Source organism: Blennius ocellaris, assembly GCF_963422515.1.
Source record: "Blennius ocellaris genome assembly, chromosome: 7".
Lineage (NCBI taxonomy): Eukaryota > Metazoa > Chordata > Actinopteri > Blenniiformes > Blenniidae > Blennius > Blennius ocellaris.
In genome coordinates, this window is record NC_137656.1 from 20,356,756 (window position 1) to 20,373,865 (window position 17,110).

At 41.3% G+C, this 17,110-nt stretch overlaps 3 protein-coding genes across 3 annotated transcripts; 2 read left to right on the plus strand and 1 right to left on the minus strand.

The window, feature by feature from the left end:
- Positions 1 to 432: 432 nt before the first annotated feature.
- On the plus strand, positions 433 to 3,121 carry LOC308132198 (E3 ubiquitin-protein ligase NEURL3-like; the record flags this gene model as incomplete). Its single annotated transcript, XM_080499197.1, has 5 exons — positions 433 to 440; positions 1,476 to 1,567; positions 2,108 to 2,620; positions 2,715 to 2,894; positions 2,943 to 3,121. 5 exons carry the CDS (start codon positions 433 to 435, stop codon positions 3,119 to 3,121), a joined length of 972 nt encoding a protein of 323 aa, XP_080355323.1.
- A 5,962-nt stretch (positions 3,122 to 9,083) lies between these two features.
- LOC308132922 (E3 ubiquitin-protein ligase NEURL3-like) lies at positions 9,084 to 11,125 on the minus strand. Its single transcript, XM_080500131.1, has 4 exons — positions 11,046 to 11,125; positions 9,793 to 10,305; positions 9,552 to 9,698; positions 9,084 to 9,470 (listed from the first exon to the last, which is right to left on the minus strand). The coding sequence occupies exons 1-4, from the start codon at positions 11,074 to 11,076 to the stop codon at positions 9,292 to 9,294; spliced, it is 870 nt and encodes a 289-aa protein (XP_080356257.1). The 5' UTR covers positions 11,077 to 11,125; the 3' UTR covers positions 9,084 to 9,291.
- A 3,124-nt stretch (positions 11,126 to 14,249) lies between these two features.
- On the plus strand, positions 14,250 to 16,391 carry nkx6.3 (NK6 homeobox 3; the record flags this gene model as incomplete). The annotated part of the gene is made up of 3 exons (XM_080500046.1): positions 14,250 to 14,664; positions 15,103 to 15,272; positions 16,161 to 16,391. The coding sequence occupies 3 exons, from the start codon at positions 14,250 to 14,252 to the stop codon at positions 16,389 to 16,391; spliced, it is 816 nt and encodes a 271-aa protein (XP_080356172.1).
- Positions 16,392 to 17,110: the final 719 nt, after the last annotated feature.

Sequence of the window (17,110 nt, forward strand, 5' to 3'; positions counted from 1 at the left end):
TCCTATAATCATGGGATGAGGTGGTAAACATATCACAACACGAGTTTATTGCAACACTATCATGGCACCATCAACTATTATTCTGGAGCTTTAGCAAATGCGACTTGAGCAATGCTTTGCAGATTACAGAACAGCAGCCTGTGTAATTTGGATTATAAAATGGATTAAAAAATGAGAAGAACTTGTTGAAATTGACCACTGATCTATTATTTTGCTACGTTTGGCTCAGGATTTTTCTTTCTCCACGTGACGCAGTGAATGTGTTGAAATCATATCACGTGTTATTCAATTCTCCTCAAATGTAAATGTGCAAAGTATTTTCAATTAAAACAGTGGATAAAACTTGTGTCCACTGCTCAATACCAGCGTCTTTGTCTACCTCAATGACACTTTGATCTTCTCCCTTGACCTTGACTTACACATCTGGCACGCATGGCAAAGTACCGCTTTGTGAACGTTCATGAACGTCAAGAAATGTGACTTCCATGTTCACCGGGTCTCCTTTCTCAGCGACATGGTGGGTCTGGGTCATGTGGAGATGGACTCATAGAAGGTCAGTGCCAACAGGAATTGGCCAACCTTTTTCCACTTGAAAGGATCTGCAGTGCTTACTGAGGCTTGTCAATTTATACAGAAAGTTCTCAGGTACCGTTCTCCTGGTGCCCTCAAGCTGACACCGCCTCCGAATGTCTCAAAGTCCTCTTCGCCAGGGCTCCTGTCTCGATGGTACCTGAACCCCAACAGCAATAGATCAATATGGTGGACGGGTCAAACGTTGAGGCAACAAAGGACAACAGAACCCAGCCCTGTATGTTCCTCTGCAGAAAGCTGACCACAGCAGGGGTGAATTATGATGTCAGGAATAGAGAATTGCTGGCGGTGAAGGTGGCTACTCTGACTCGAGGGGGCAAAACCCCCATTTGTTGTCTGGATGGACCACAATACCTGCGTTCAGCCGTGAGGCTGAACTCTCGACAGGCCAGGCGGACATTTTATTTCAATCAATTCAACGTCACTCTATCACACCGTCCAGGCTCCTAAGAATGTTAAAACCGGATGTCCTGTCATGGTTGTCTGACGCCTCTCCCGACCTTGAGAATCCTGATACGATTCTCACTTGTACTTTTTGGTATGTCGTCTCCAATGTTTTGATTCTGTGACTTGATGTGATACAGTTCATTTCAACTGGTGTTTACTGTCATAAACATTCTCAAAATATTTAGGAACGAGAGTAATGCAATGATGAATAACAAGTTAAATAAGGTCGTGTGCAGTGTGGTTCAGGAACACAGGAATGTCAGTAAACGGGTGAAGAAAAATGTTATCACTATGGGTCTGTGTCCTCCCCTTTTTCTTTGAAGATTTTTTTTTTCTTACTAAACCCGTCAACCTCAGCGACTTAGGGACAGCCCACAATTTTGAGCGCCACAACAAAAAGGAGCGTGACAATTGTGTCCCATCACAACTGCACGGAGGTCCAAGCTGGAGCTCATCTACAAACACAACTCGCCAAAAAGTACTGCCGGCATCTTCAAGATGGTGAAACAGAACCACAACGAAAACTCTGGTAAGATTTTATACTATAGATTTTGATAATAGGATGAATAAGCTATAGTTACACTTTAGATATTTAATTATGTACTTGTGATAAGAATTTAAAAAAACAATACAAAAAAAACCCAAATCTAATGATTACTTGATTTGTAGTATTTTCACGCAAATATCTACATTACTGACGTTACTAGTTTTCACAGCTAGATAATCTGTCACTGAAAGAGTGGACTTCTATTTACTCCCTTTTTTATGTTCAGTTTAATATTCTTTTAAGACAGTTTAATATTCTACTTGTGAATAATTTTCTCAAAATGTTATTTATGGAAAACAATATTCATGCATAATGATTTGAATAAAGACTTAATAGTGGCAGAGTTGGTTGTTTCAATGTAGAAGATTAACGGGAAGCTAAAATATGAGCAGTATTCATACCATGAAGACCAGGATTCTGCACACAGCTTGTTGTTGTTGTCATTTGACGTCATGTTTATCTGTTAATGAAAGAATGCACTGAGATAAATCAGGGATCATAATTGAGTTTGTTGTGTTGCAGAGGGAGCATCACAGGCGTCACACAGGTGCAGCTGGCGCTGCCTCGGTCCTCTCACCTTCCACACTCAGGCCGTGGGAGACATGGTGTGCCTGAGCCATGGCCACCAGCGAGCAGAGAGAAACAAAGACACCTTCAGGAACGGCCTGGTGTTCAGCAGCCGCCCGCTGAAGGTTCGGGAGAGGCTTCGCCTGCGGGTGGAGAAGGATTTGTTTAACTGGCAGGGATCTCTGCGTGTGGGCTTCACCAACGTGTCGCCGTCAGGAAGATCTCTGCCCCTGCCCAGTATGGCCATCCCCGACCTGACCAACACCCCCGGCCACTGGGCTGCTGCTTTACCCGAGTCCTTCTGTCAAGCCGGTGCAGAGCTGGAGTTCTGGGTTTGCACCAGTGGCAGTATAAACGTCACATGTAACCAGAGTGAGACAGAGAAGCTCCTAACAGGGGTGGACCTCAGCCGCCCACTGTGGGCCTTGATCGACATCTACGGACAGGCCTACTCCATTTCCCTCCTGGGTAAGTTCACTTTATATGTCACATGTACCGATCGTGCTGTAAACCGTTGTAAAAAACATGAAATGATTGAATGTCTCTTTGGCTCTTTCTGCAGGCTCAGAGAAACAAGGACTGGTTTGCAGAAGATCCTGTCCTGCAGCTGAAGCCCTCCTCCCACCTGACTGTGACAATCAACTCGGTCTGGCTCCTGGTGTTTCAGGCCTGGAGGAAGACTGTGATGAAGACATGGAAACCTCTGAAGGTAGGACCGAGTCCCTCCAGCTGACACTGTCCAGTTTGAGTCGTCAGTCTTGTAATTGTGATTCCTGTCTTCTGTCCACAGGTACCAGCTGTGTGGTGTGCATGACGAAGGAGGCCAGAGTCACTCTGCCTTGTGGTCACCGCTGTTTGTGTTCGCAGTGCAGCAGCAAAGTGTCCCAGCAGTTTGGCACCTGCCCGCTGTGCCGACACCAGATCAGCGCTCCACATGTGCAGATCAGGAGAGTTCCTGTGCTGGTCTGAGCTCCAACACTCCAGACCAAACTCCCCAAATGACTGGGTCACACTGACCTGATGTGTTCTGGAGGTTCAGTAGGCGTTTCCTCACGGCCACGCCGTCTCTGACAGGACGTCAACCAGGAACCTTTTTGTTTTTCAGCTTCTTTTATATGTGAATGTTGTGTCAGATAAAAAGCTGAGATGCTGATGTGAAGATACTGAGTATTTTCAGACAGCATATAACATGGATAAAGGTGTGTTGCTTTCATTGAAAAGCATTAAAAAACAGACCTCAACTGTAATTATTTAATAATGATGTGAGTTAACAGTAAAGCCAGTGTGTCTTTAATTATGTACAGCAGTCAATGTCAGTAACCATTTTCAATGTAGAGTTTACTCAGTTGTAAATGTCAAATCTTTATTCATGTAAAGTTTTGTAATGAATGAGTATGTATCATGGTCATTTAAATAAACTTTATTACATACATTAAAATATGTCTGTTTTTCTCATTTTAACTGAATTACCTCCTCAGAGACAATTTTGTAAATCAAGTATATTGATCATGATAAGTGGCATCTTTCTTATACCAAATATTTTATATTTAGCACATAGAGGTTGTTTTTCAAATGTACATTAATCAGCTGGTTTCATTTTTAGATGTTTACAACTATCAGATTTTATAGGCGCAATTGTACATCAGAATGAAAGTCAACGCATCAGCAGTGTGAATGACTGGGGGTTGTTTTGAATTCACAAAGGATTTATTGGAAACACTCAACATTGAAGACAAACTATGTGTAAAAGCAAACCAAGGCCAAACGCAACATAATCAACCCAAAACCAAACAAACCAGAGGATTTCACATGTATTGTCAGAATCTATTTATAGATTTTGAACATGAACTCATTGTTTAATATGGTTTAGAACAGAGGTGAGCAATCCTGGTCGTCAAAGGCCGTATATTCTAATAGGTCATGTGAAAAAAAAATGACAGCTCTGTGATGAGTGTATCCTCTGAATGTCTTGTGCATATACTATCCTTGCAAGGAACTTTGTATTTGTCTGGAGGCAAACAAGTCGTCAAACAGAAAAACAGGTTTTTAACTCTTTGACCCTTGTGTGTCACATGATAAACATCCATGGAGGCTCACAATAGGAAAATGCCTTGGTCGTCAAGATGTAATTACAGAATAGGTTTTTTTCAACGTCAAAATGACTTTAAATACCAGGTAGGGTAAAGCAAATTGATATGTAAAACACCATTCAGCCACAGATCAATTCAAAGTGCACAAAATGGTGTTTTTGTTGTTTAGGATTAATTGGTGACTCTAAATTGCTCAGGAATGTGTGTGAGACGCAGGTGTTGGACAGGTCACCTGTCCACCTGGTCCTGGTCACCTGAGATCAGCCTCATGCCCTTCTTAAAGAATGACTTGGTGAACGTGTTGTTTACTGACACTTCAACTCATTTGGACACTCAAGGTCCTGTTAATTATTTACACTGCTGAAATATTCACTTTCATTTTGATACCAATCACAGTGGTCCCTCGTTTATCGTGGGGGTTTCGTTCTAAAAATAACCCGCAATAAGCAAAATCCGCAAAGTAGTTAACTTTTTTGTTTTTTACAAGTATTATATATGTTTTAAGGCTGCAAAACCCCTAAAAAAAACATTTTCTCATTTTTCACATTTTCTCACATTTCTCTCTTGTTTAAACACTCCCACAGTTGAAACCTTTGTATATTTTAAAACAAACTTGCAAACATGCAGCACTTCAGAGTCACAGTGCTGTACATTGATGTATTTGCAATATGTATATGTATATGCAAGTCGAATGCATTCGCTTACACGAAACATGGCAGGGAGATTGATTGACAAGGGTCTACAGTCCCTTAGCCAATCAGCATGCAGAGCACTGTGCACGTTCATACGCCTTAAAAAAAAAAAAGCATGCAAAATTGCACACAAAAAAATCCGTGAAACAGCGAGGCCGCGAAAGGTGAACCGCGTTATAGTGAGGGACCACTGTATACCGATAATGTTTCTTGTAATGGCCACAGCGCACAATCATTGCAGGCACTGTTGATGTATGATACTCTTTAATTTAATTCAAATCTTTAAAGTATGATTTAAAAAATGACACCTATTTTGCAAAAACCCTAAATAAATTCCAGTCCAAGACGCCTGGTAAGGCGAGATGGGACAAAATAAGTCTTTCGTGAAGTGACTCAGTGTAAACTGAGCTGTGGGTGAAGAGAATAGTAAATGGAATAGTTTTAATGCAGTTGGCCAACTGTTGGACCAAGACTTGGCATATGTTTATCTAATTGACTATTTAAGGCATACACTAAATCTTAAATATCATGTGGACACATTTTGCAAGATTTTACAACAGCATACTCATATCTAATTCCCTTTGCAAAAGCTTGAACTTTTGATTTGGCTTTATCTGTTTTATCTGTATGACACTGACAGACCACATTGAGTTTCATTTTGATGCAAAATTACACCTATAAAAAAATTTGATGGCTGTAAAAATCTAAAGATGAAACCAGTTGATTGTTGATGGGTTGAATAAAAATAGTTTGGACTTGGAAAACCACCACCAATTGAATACAGTCCATTACAGTCCATTTGCAAAACAGTCTCAAAGTCTGAAAAGATCATATAAAAGAGGTAATCTGGTTAAAATGAGAATAACAGACACATTTTTTAAGTATGTCATAAAGTGTATTTCAATGGCCACAATGCATAATCATTTCTTGCATAACAAAATTGTTCATCGAAAAAGATTTGAGATTTACACTTGAGTAAACTCTACATTGAAAATGATTACTGACATTGACTGCAGTACATACTTAAGAGCCACACTGGCTTTACTGTTAGCCCACATCATTATTTAATTTACAGTAGAGGTCTATTTTTTTTTTATTCTTTTCAATGAAAGCACACGTTTATCCATGTTGTATGCTGTATGGAAATACTCAGTATTTTCCCACCAGCATTACACACCATGGAGTAGGTGCGGTATTAAAAAAAAAAAATCTAAATACTTGAATCTCAAAAGGCGGAGAATCAAACACGTTACGCAATAACTGATGATCATCTGAGAACAAAACCGGTTTTCCGGTTGACGCCTCTGTTTTATACTAGTTATATAACATGTCTGACATGGACCGATGATCCAAGCCATCGACATGCAAGCCCTGCCAGTCGTGGGATCATAAGCTGGCCAAACGAGGAGATAAAAACCACAAAAATGAACACAAGAAAGCTCCTCGCCAATCGTGGAGAGTTTCACCTCAAGTCCAGCATCCTGAAGGTGAACACTCTGAGCCACTATCCAAGATCAGACATCCAAAACCAAAGAATACATAAAGAAAACGTTCATAAAGGCATATGCTCCAGATGCCTCTGTTGTTCCCGTTCTCACTGTACCTCCTGTGCCTGGCCAATCACTATATGCATCTGTACCCAGGGCCGCCCCTGGCCAAGTGGGGGCCCTAAACAGGATTTTATTTTGGGGCCCCCCTTCCAATAACATAATAATAATAATAATAATAATAATAATAATAATAATAATAATAATAATAATAATAATAATAATAATAATAATAATAATAATAATAATAATAATAATACATTACAATTACTAACGAATCAAATGAACAGCCTCTATCAACAGTGGAACAAGAACTTTACAGATGCACACGTCTGAAAAACCTTTGTGGCATAAACAGTTTATGCCACAAAGTTTTTTCTTTTTTATTTCAACAACATCCCCACCTTCAAGGGAAGCACGAGCCTCTTCTTGTTTGGACTTTTTCTTTCTTTTGCTAGCTCCCGAATCGTATTGACGTTTGGAAGCCACCTCTCTCTCTCTCTCTCTCTCTCTCTCTCTCTCTACCTGTAAACAACTGCCTGCCGGCCCGTCTGATCGCTGATTGGTCAGATGGTGACGCTTCGCGCTTTCAATCATTGCGTCTCTTTTTTTCTCTCTCTCTCTCTCTCCTGCCTCGGGCTGACTCGGTGGCGGTGCTCTACGCACGCCTCTCGGCAAAATGCACGCGCATCCTTTGCGCATTTGCAGAGAATGATGATACTTTATTGATCCGGAGGGAAATTCAATTCACTTGCGCAAAATGGGGGCCCCCATGGATCGCGGGGCCCTACGCACAGCGCGTGTTCTGCGTGTAGGGAGGGGCGGGCCTGTCTGTACCAACCTTTGCATTTACACTTTCTATCGAGCTGCTTCATTCTGCTCATTCACCGTCTGCTGACTTCAATGTCTTCTTGACTACTGCCTGATGTTCTGCTGTGCACTTGAATGATTGAGATCCTTGATGTATTCACATAGTGTGCAATTTGAAGATAAAGCTTAAAATTGTCAGATTCAGTGGGCATCTATTTGAACGTGACTGGAGTCACTGTCGGCCATTACCTCAGTTATGCTGCTGTAGGTTTAGACTCATTGCAAGGTTCTATTATAAACACGCTGAAATGCTTGATTCTTCATCTTGCATGCATTTCAAGGTCTTCTCATGCAGGTTGGTACGATTCAAAGTGCTTCACAGGAAGATTCATGTAACAATATCAAGACCGAATGAAAGAGAAAATACAAGACAAAAATGAAAAAGGCCATTCGAAAGTTTAACAAAGAGTTATCAGAAAATTAAGAAAAGTAGTGAATTTGAAATATACCTTTAAATATACTTTCTAACTGATATATATATATATATATATATATAGAGAGAGAGAAATAATATATACTGTAAAATATTAAATTGACAAAAATAAGGTTAAACTCGTGTTGAAAAGCCAGATGAAATGTCATTTAAAATGCAGGAAATATTAGGATAAAATGTTGCTATAACTTGGGAAAAATGAGACCAATATTAGGTTCCAGAGAAAACGTCACACATAGAATAAATACTATATATATAAATGAAATGCAAATCAAAGTAGTTAGGAAGGAAAACAGAATAAAATCTAATATTGAAGAAATAAAGTTTTGGGTTTTTTTTCTCTCTGTGCCGTCCAGCAGGAATTGTTGACTGTTAAGCTAAAAGCCTTGGATCTGATCTGTAGTAGTTCTGGTTCTGTGCACCTGACATATGCGAACTTCTATCAAAAATAAATAACTGCTGTTTTGATTTTGTTTTCTTTCGGATAGAACATTTTTGTGAGAGTAGAAGACATAGCACAACACTGAAAGCAAAGTATTGCTTCTCCACCAACACCCGAGATTTAATGTGTCGACTATTCATGTTATTATAAAGTGACTTATTACATGGTCTGGCCTGGGTGATGAGTAAAACCTAAATGAAAGTGAACTTTCCTGACCTCTTTATGCAGAATATTTTGCTTCGAGTAAATTGTGGAAATGTATGTAGTGTTTGCAGCGGGTATGTGCATTGCTCATGTGTGTTTTCTTTTTCGCTTTTTCAATTGCAGAATAAAATCCAAAATAAATCACTCAGCTTCCCAGTTAATATAATTTCAGTCTTATAAACCCTCATCTATAAAACAAAGGTCAATGTTAATCATTCATAATGTACTGATGCTAACTTTCGTGTTGATGGACATTTCAATGTTTTCATGAGGATGTTGAATCAAACTGAAACAAGTCGATTGTGAAACGTTCACAAGTGAAACACGACATGCAAATATACAAAAGACGTTCAGTAAAAAAAGCAGTTTAAAGCACTGCAACATACTACTTCCAACATGCCTTAACGTTAACAAGAAATATCTTAAATGAAGTCCACATTTATTCTGAATGTGTGACTGTTATATTTTATTTTATTTTGGCCACACTTATTGAAATGTGTGATGATTTTATTGGGAATTCAGTTGAGAGACAAGCAGGATCCAGATTATTTTAAAACATAGGAGCATTTTATTTTTCGACACAGAAAACATGGGCAAATTTCCAAATTTCACAAAAATAAATAAAATATTTAATACATACAGAAGTTTTACACAATAGTTTGTAAAAATGTTTTATACATAGTGCAATTTTACATAATTACATGCAAGAAAGTGACTTTGCTTTTCATTCACATTATTTTCACATGATCTGACACAGGCTGTACAAAATTCACATATTAAAGGAGGTGAAAAACAAAAAGATTCGCACATCAGGTCAGTGTGACCCAGTCATTTGGGGAGTTTGGTCTGGAGTGTTGGAGCTCAGACCAGCACAGGAACTCTCCTGATCTGCACATGTGGAGCGCTGATCTGGTGTCGGCACAGCGGGCAGGTGCCAAACTGCTGGGACACTTTGCTGCTGCACTGCGAACACAAACAGCGGTGACCACAAGGCAGAGTGACTCTGGCCTCCTTCGTCATGCACACCACACAGCTGGTACCTGTGGACAGAAGACAGGAATCACAATTACAAGACTGACGACTCAAACTGGACAGTGTCAGCTGGAGGGACTCGGTCCTACCTTCAGAGGTTTCCATGTCTTCATCACAGTCTTCCTCCAGGCCTGAAACACCAGGAGCCAGACTGAGTTGATTGTCACAGTCAGGTGGGAGGAGGGCTTCAGCTGCAGGACAGGATCTTCTGCAAACCAGTCCTTGTTTCTCTGAGCCTGCAGAAAGAGCCAAAGAGACATTCAATCATTTCATGTTTTTTACAACAGTTTACAGCACGATCGGTACATGTGACATATAAAGTGAACTTACCCAGGAGGGAAATGGAGTAGGCCTGTCCGTAGATGTCAATCAAGGCCCACAGTGGGCGGCTGAGGTCCACCCCTGTTAGGAGCTTTAGCCCTGTTCCGTTGTTTCCTGAGATATAGATGCTGCCACCAGCAGAAACCCAGAACTCCAGCTCTGCACCGGCAGGACAGAAGGACTCGGGCAAAGCAGCAGCCCAGTGGCCGGGGGTGTTGGTCAGGTCGGGGATGGCCATACTGGGCAGGGGCAGAGATCTTCCTGAGGGCGACACGTTGGTGAAGCCCACACGCAGAGATCCATTCCATTTGAAGAAATCCTTCTCCACCCGCAGACGAAGCCTCTCCTGAACCTTCAGCGGGCGGCTGCTGAACACCAGGCCGTTCCTGAAGGTGTCTTTGTTTCTCTCTGCTCGCTGGTGGCCATGGCTCAGGCACACCATGTCTCCCACGGCCTGAGTGTGGAAGGTGAGAGGACCGAGGCAGCGCCAGCTGCACCTGTGTGACGCCTGTGATGCTCCCTCTGCAACACAACAAACTCAATTATGATCCCTGATTTATCTCAGTGCATTCTTTCATTAACAGATAAACATTATGATGTCAATGACAACAACAACAACAAGCTGTGTGCAGAATCCTGGTCTTCATGGTATGAATACTGCTCATATTTTAGCTTCCCGTTAATCTTCTACATTGAAACAACCAACTCTGCCAATATTAAGTCTTTATTCAAATCATAATGCATGAATATTGTTTTCCATAAATAACATTTTGAGAAAGTTCTTCACAAGTTGAATATTAAACTGTCTTAGAGCAGAGATGATGAAATTGAGAAATGTGTGTTTTGTTTGCCAAAGGATGAATCACAGTGAATTACAGCTCCGTCACATCTGTTAGGTTCATCTTACACATTTGACTCACACACACACACACACACACACACACACACACACACACACACACACACACACACACACACACACACACACACACACACACACACACACACACACACACACCGACCAGCCGTATTTTCAGCCTTACATGTTTAAAGTTATTTACTCACTGCTGTTTTTCCACTATTTATTTCTAATTGCACAATTTCCCTGCACTTCAAAGGCGTTTGCTCATTCACATTACTTTGTAAACTAAATTCAATCTCAGAAAAAAAGGAATTCATCCTGGCAATACAACAGCCACATGTAAAAGCAGAATTATAACATTCATATCAATTTCTGTCAAAACCAAGAATGAGTCTCTTACCGTTGTTCTCATAGCTGTTCTGCTTCTTCATCTTGAAGCTGCAATCATTTAGTTTTGTTGGAGTCTTGAGTGAGCCCAGCTCAGTGTGTCAGTGATTGTCCCAAACCCTGAGCATTGGCTTCATTTTGAACACACAGAAGGCGGGACCTAAAGCACGTGGTGGATGTGTTCATTGCAAACAAAAAGAAAAAGAAAAGAAAAAAGTAGCTGCATGGAAAGGGAAAAGAAGGCGGGACAGAGGGAGGAACTAAACATTGGAAATTTACACAAAGTGGAGAACAAAGTCAGGTTCAGGTTTAGCGAAGGATTTAAAGGGACGGCCTTCTCGGAAGCAATAAAGAATGAGACAATTATTCTCCACTAGTTTCATTATCGCTCACCACTGATGTTTGTCTTTCACTTTGAGAGAGCAAAGCTCACAAGCACCATTTGTTTACAAATGGTCAGTTCTAAATCAGTTCTGCAAAGGAAACATTTAATAGTCAATTTCAAGATTCTTGTAAACTCTAGGAGACAAGCAAATTCATTTTAAAGTTCTTAATAAAGTGGACAATAACACAAGTACGCATGCACAAAAACTTTAGTTCTCTCACTATTCAGTTGAGAAATGTTATATTTTGGATTTATTACATATAGATGCAACAATTTCTGAACTATTTAGTCTTATTCTTTATCATTCTTGCATACAAGCAAGCCATGAAAATAAAAAAACAGTATTTCATAGGGGAGGATGATCCCCCCATTATTTGTAATATAAGTATCTAAATGCATATAAAAAACATGTTTCAGTTTTGAAATATGTGGCAAAACAGCTTCAGTAAATATTTCAAATGAAAACTATTTCGTAATTTTGTACAAGCAGCTTGATAAAGTAGACCTTTTCAAAAGTTAGGATGCGGCTTCTAAGGAAACAACATGCAAATGTCAAATTTTTCTTTCTTCTCATTTCTCAAATGCCTATTTTTGTTCCATTTCAGAGAAAATAAACAAAGACTATTTATTTTGTCTGTCGGACTGTGAAGACATTTGATATAAACATAATATTCTGTCTACAGGACCTCAATATTGATATTTTTCTTTGTCCAGCCCCAAAATGACCCTCATACTTTCATACATACTTTGCATTTAGCAACTTACAAACCCACTTCCTTACTGTAAAACCCACATCACATGACAGACAGTCCTTATCGCCAAGCTGGAAATTTCCATAAAGACACTGAATGTCATTCCTTTGACTAAACCGGTGAGCTTATAGGAAGTCCCCTCAGTTGAGTAATGAAATTATGTACACGTGGTCATGTGTGGCGAGTTGAAGGGAGGAAGATCTGCCGCCCCCTACAGGACACGCTAGAATACAAAAACCATCTGTTTTATAGGATCATGTGACAGGATGAGGCCTTACTGAGGACTCCACAGTGAGATCATCGTTCCTGGAAATTTACTGGCCTTTATCCTGAAAGGAGCAACATTTCCTAAAAATCCCAGCCTTGTGCCGTGGTGGAGGATTACAGCATGTCCAGGCAACCAATGAGCTCACAACATGTCTGAACGCGTTGCCTTTCAAAGCAGGTTTTGAGGTTAAATCTCTTCATACAAGAATAAAATACCGTGTATCCTGTAGTATCTCATAAATGGGCTTCATCTTTATCCAGAAAATCACGTTTTTTTTACCACAAAAGTTTTCCGTGAGATTATCGGAGGTAAAGCTGCGTGAGAAGAGATTCAATGACCTCTGAAAGTCTCAATGAGTTTCTTTAAAAAATACAAAAAAATTCACAATATCAAGTTTCTGGCATCACAGGAAACGTTACACTGATGCTCGAATGTCTGCTGCTGCAGCAGATGATCAAACCAATTTCCGTTTGAAGGGAACTGAAGGAAACTTCGGCAATAAATGAAAGGAACGTCTCCGGAATCAGCTGCACAATAAAGTATAGCCGATAAGAGAGACAATAACTGTAAATCTTTTCACCTACTGATCCACGTGCTGCTTTACAAATCATAAATGACTTATTTACATATCATTTTAAGTCACTGCACTTTGACCGGCATGGTGTGTATATAAGGGGTGCAATGTAAATAAAGGTTGTTATGATTATTAAATATGCCCTGAAGCAGCCACGTTCTCATCTGAGATGGTACAATAAAGCTTTTACAATCACAGATAATAATACTATCAGCTCACATCTTCAAAAACCGGAGAATTTGGAGGAGAAATAAACTGAAGGATATAGCAAGGACAGTGCATCTCTCATCACAATCACACGAGGAACATTTTCCTTGACGTGACTGAAGACAGAATTCATGTTTAAAACCTAAATGACCATGTTTATGGTCCTGATCTGAATTTTATCCCTCGACGTGCTGAGTAAGCATAAATCATTGTGTCACACGTAATGATTGAAAAGCCATTTACCAATGAAGTGAATCTGATTACTTGTGTATAAACTGGCATCCACCTTAACATCTTGTTTTGTTGCATTGCACGCAGCAAATGGGCAAGTATTGTTGGTTTCAAAGCGAAATATCTGTGTCGTTTAAACAGGCAGCCGAGCGTCTCATCCCTTCCCCTCCAGTGTGTACACCAGCTGCACCTCACTTGGTCAGACATGGCAGGTCATCAAAAAATCCACTTGTTCCCACTCCACCTGTTCAAAACTCCATCAATCTGCTGCCGTCCAATAAAGAGCTCGGCTCTGGCCGCCGGGCCAATAGCAAGGCATTAAAGCTGCCAGACCCGGGCCAATCCCAGGCCGCATTCTAATGCGGCCCATCTTTATCAAGGTGCCACTCCACTTCCACATTCGGCTTATTTATGATTTCTGAGCCGAGAGCCGGCGGGAGGCATACGTCTTCAGGGGGAGACGGAAATCTGTGTCCAGAGGTTCTCGTTGAAGACTCCAGACATGGAGCGAACACACGGCCCGGTGTGGGTGAGGAAGGGCGAGTGGCGAGAGTGAGTTTCAATCTCCGGCTGCGTTGCTTCTGATGCGGTACCAACTTGCAGAGAGGCGTCAAGGACTTGTGTGCAAATTGCCATTAGCGCTTTGAATTGTTTGCAACTTTGGGGACGGGAGGTGAGCTCCGATCCAGATATTGTTGTGGGTGAGACGCCTCCTCTCTCCAGCCCACCGCTGGTCTTCTCCTGCTTGGATCTTACTGGACGTGTTCCTGGTACCCGGAGGCAGACGTACAGTACTTTCCATGGATCCCAACATCCAGGGGTCTTTCCTGTTCAACAACAGCCTGAACCAGTTTCCGTCAGACCTCAAGGCACCGGTGTGCCAGTACTCCATGCCCAACTCTTTCTACAAGCTCAACCCGGGCCTGAACAGCCAGCTGCAGCCGGGGACGCCGCACGGCATCAGCGACATCCTGAGCCGCTCCATGGTCGGCGTGGGCTCGACGGGCACCACCACCCTGCTGTCGGGATATTCCACCATGGGCGGCTTCGGCCCCTCGGTCACCAGCACGTCCATGTACTACAACCGAGACTACAACTCGTCCCTGGGCGGCTTCGCCAAGCCCGGCGCCGAGTGCCCCATGAAGGCTCGCAGCGTGAGCTGCTGGGCAGAGAGCAGCTGTGACTGGAGAGGAGGGAGGCAGCAGTGCACCAACAGTGAGTCTGACAACGGCAGCCCGGGCTCAGTGTCCAGCTCAGCAACCCAGTAAAACCTCTCTGTGTCTGTCTGTGAGCGGTCAGAGATGCAAAAACACAAAGAGCGAGAACATAGTCAGCACATCATTGCAGGTTTCAATTGAGAAAAAAAAATAATAATCTGTATTTTCTCATTTATTGCTCTGAAACATGTTTTCAGCATGCCCGCTGGAGGATTTTCCAGAATGTACAAGTTGATGTTTAAATTACTTTTCATGTCATTTCACACAGGCTTGTAGACAGCAAATGTCCTAAGCTGGGGGGAAAAAAACAAAAAAACCCAGCAGTTTGTTAATGAAGGAGCTAAATATCCGATTCTCCCGACACTGTTGTCCAGCCTCGTTCATCTCATACGGTCACATCCACATTTTAACTTGTTTGCTTTTCTGATGTTTCCAGGCAGCGGTCATCTCGGGGAGATGTCCAACAGGAAGAAGCACACCCGGCCGACATTCAGTGGCCATCAGATATTTGCACTGGAGAAAACTTTTGAACAGACCAAGTATCTGGCCGGGCCTGAGAGGGCGAGGCTGGCTTACTCTCTGGGAATGACTGAGTCACAGGTCAAGGTGAAGATGAACTTGTTCTCGTGAAATAATCATTCTGATTATCAATACAAAATTACTTAATTGATTTATTGCATTTTTCTATAACATGCAGGTACACCTTTAATAGATGCAGCAAATTAACTCTGCCACATCTTTTTTTTTTTTTATTTGATACTGATGATCAAGATTTTAACCCTTCAAGTGCCAGTTTGATGAGTCGATGCCAATATATTAGTAACATTATGCTCTCTGTTTTGAACCTTCACTTTTTATTTTAGAGTTAATTGTGTTCCACATATGAAATCGTTTTAATATGATTTCGTTTGGAAAGTTCAAACAGTATTTTGCAGTATGTTCTCTTTTTTTATTATGACAAGCATTTTAATGCATAGGCGTATAATGTGGAAGAAAAATAATTTTTGAGGTAAAGATTATGAAATGTATCTTCTCAAAAATCTAATCCAGAATGCATGCTGACATTTTATAATGGCTTTGAGTTTGAAAATGAAGCTTCTGTGGGACGTTTCTATCCTCTCCAGGGGGTAATTCTGAAGAAAAAAAAATAAAATTCGTTATGTGGGGAAATTTAAATCCTAGAAATTATTTGCTATTTGATCAAAACTGAAGCCAAAAAAAAAATCTAACGTGTTGCATTTTTATATCAGTTTTTTTGGGAGCTGGCATGTTTGTCCTTTGTGATTAAAGAGGAAGGTCAAATCATCCGATGACTTAATTGACCTTCTGCATGGATTGATGGAAAAACTGCCAACAAAACACATTTGCCTCATCCTGAACCTCTTGAGGCTTCATGTGATGCATTTTTTGTTGTTGTTGTTGTTGTTTTTTTGTTTTACCTTGCATCGACAGTCGTGGAGAGAAATGTCAGCGGACCCCCTTGTTGTGCTTCAGGTGTGGTTTCAGAACCGACGCACCAAGTGGAGGAAAAAGAGCGCGTCGGAGCCGAGCTCCACGCAGGCCAGCCACGCGGGGCAGAGCGGGGAGGCCTCGGAGAACGAGGTGGAGGACGAGGAGTACAACAAGCCGCTGGACCCGGACTCCGACGACGACAAGATCCGGCTGCTGCTGCGCAAACACCGCAGGGCTTTCTCCGTGCTGCGCCTCGGGCCGCACCACGTCTGACGCACCTTGGGCGCGCGCGCACACAGACACACACAAACACACACGCACACACACATGCGCGCCTACATCCACGCGCTTCTCTGCAAACCCGCATGCTTGTATAAATATGAACATTTTAATTCCAAAGGTTTAGTCAGTGAACAGCATGTTCACGACAGGTCCAACACACAATTAGCAAAAAAAAAAAAAGAAAACTTTTATAAGCTACTGGAAATAAAACTCCCTGGTCTGTTACTCAGCTGTGTGAATTCACAAATATACAAATAATTTTGTAAAACATATGACTCAGTGACAGAAATAGAAAAAAAAAAAGCTGCATGATGCTGTAGGACATACTAATAAATGTAAAGCAAAACCGAAAGTAATTCCCCTAAGCTCCCATTTTGAACTGTTGTTTCAGGTTGGGTTCTCTTTATAACTTCATTAAAACAATTCTCGTCTTCTTTGACGCAAACCAATACAGACTTTGAGTGAAATTCAGAAAATACGTCGAGAGAATACATGATTACGTCATAGTTTCACATTGCCGTTATGGCTTCTCATGTAATGTTTGGTTAAATTGCAGGCTGTCACACTGAAAAACCATCCGTTCAACAAGCAGAATCACATTTTTATTTGCATTATTTTTGGGAGAAAGCAATAAAAGGGGACGCAATATTTGTAGGGAAGCCGTCTGTTAACATCCACTTTCATTTTGTTGTATTTCTTTTATCACCGCT

Bases quoted from the DNA above. Each gene is read 5' to 3' on its own strand.
- LOC308132922 (XM_080500131.1), bottom strand. From the start codon at position 11,076: ATGAAGAAGCAGAACAGCTATGAGAACAACG. The intron at 10,306-11,045 runs GTAAGAGACTCA...GTTGTGTTGCAG, and splicing joins GAACAGCTATGAGAACAACG to AGGGAGCATCACAGGCGTCA. The intron at 9,471-9,551 runs GTAGGACCGAGT...TTCTGTCCACAG, and splicing joins AGACATGGAAACCTCTGAAG to GTACCAGCTGTGTGGTGTGC.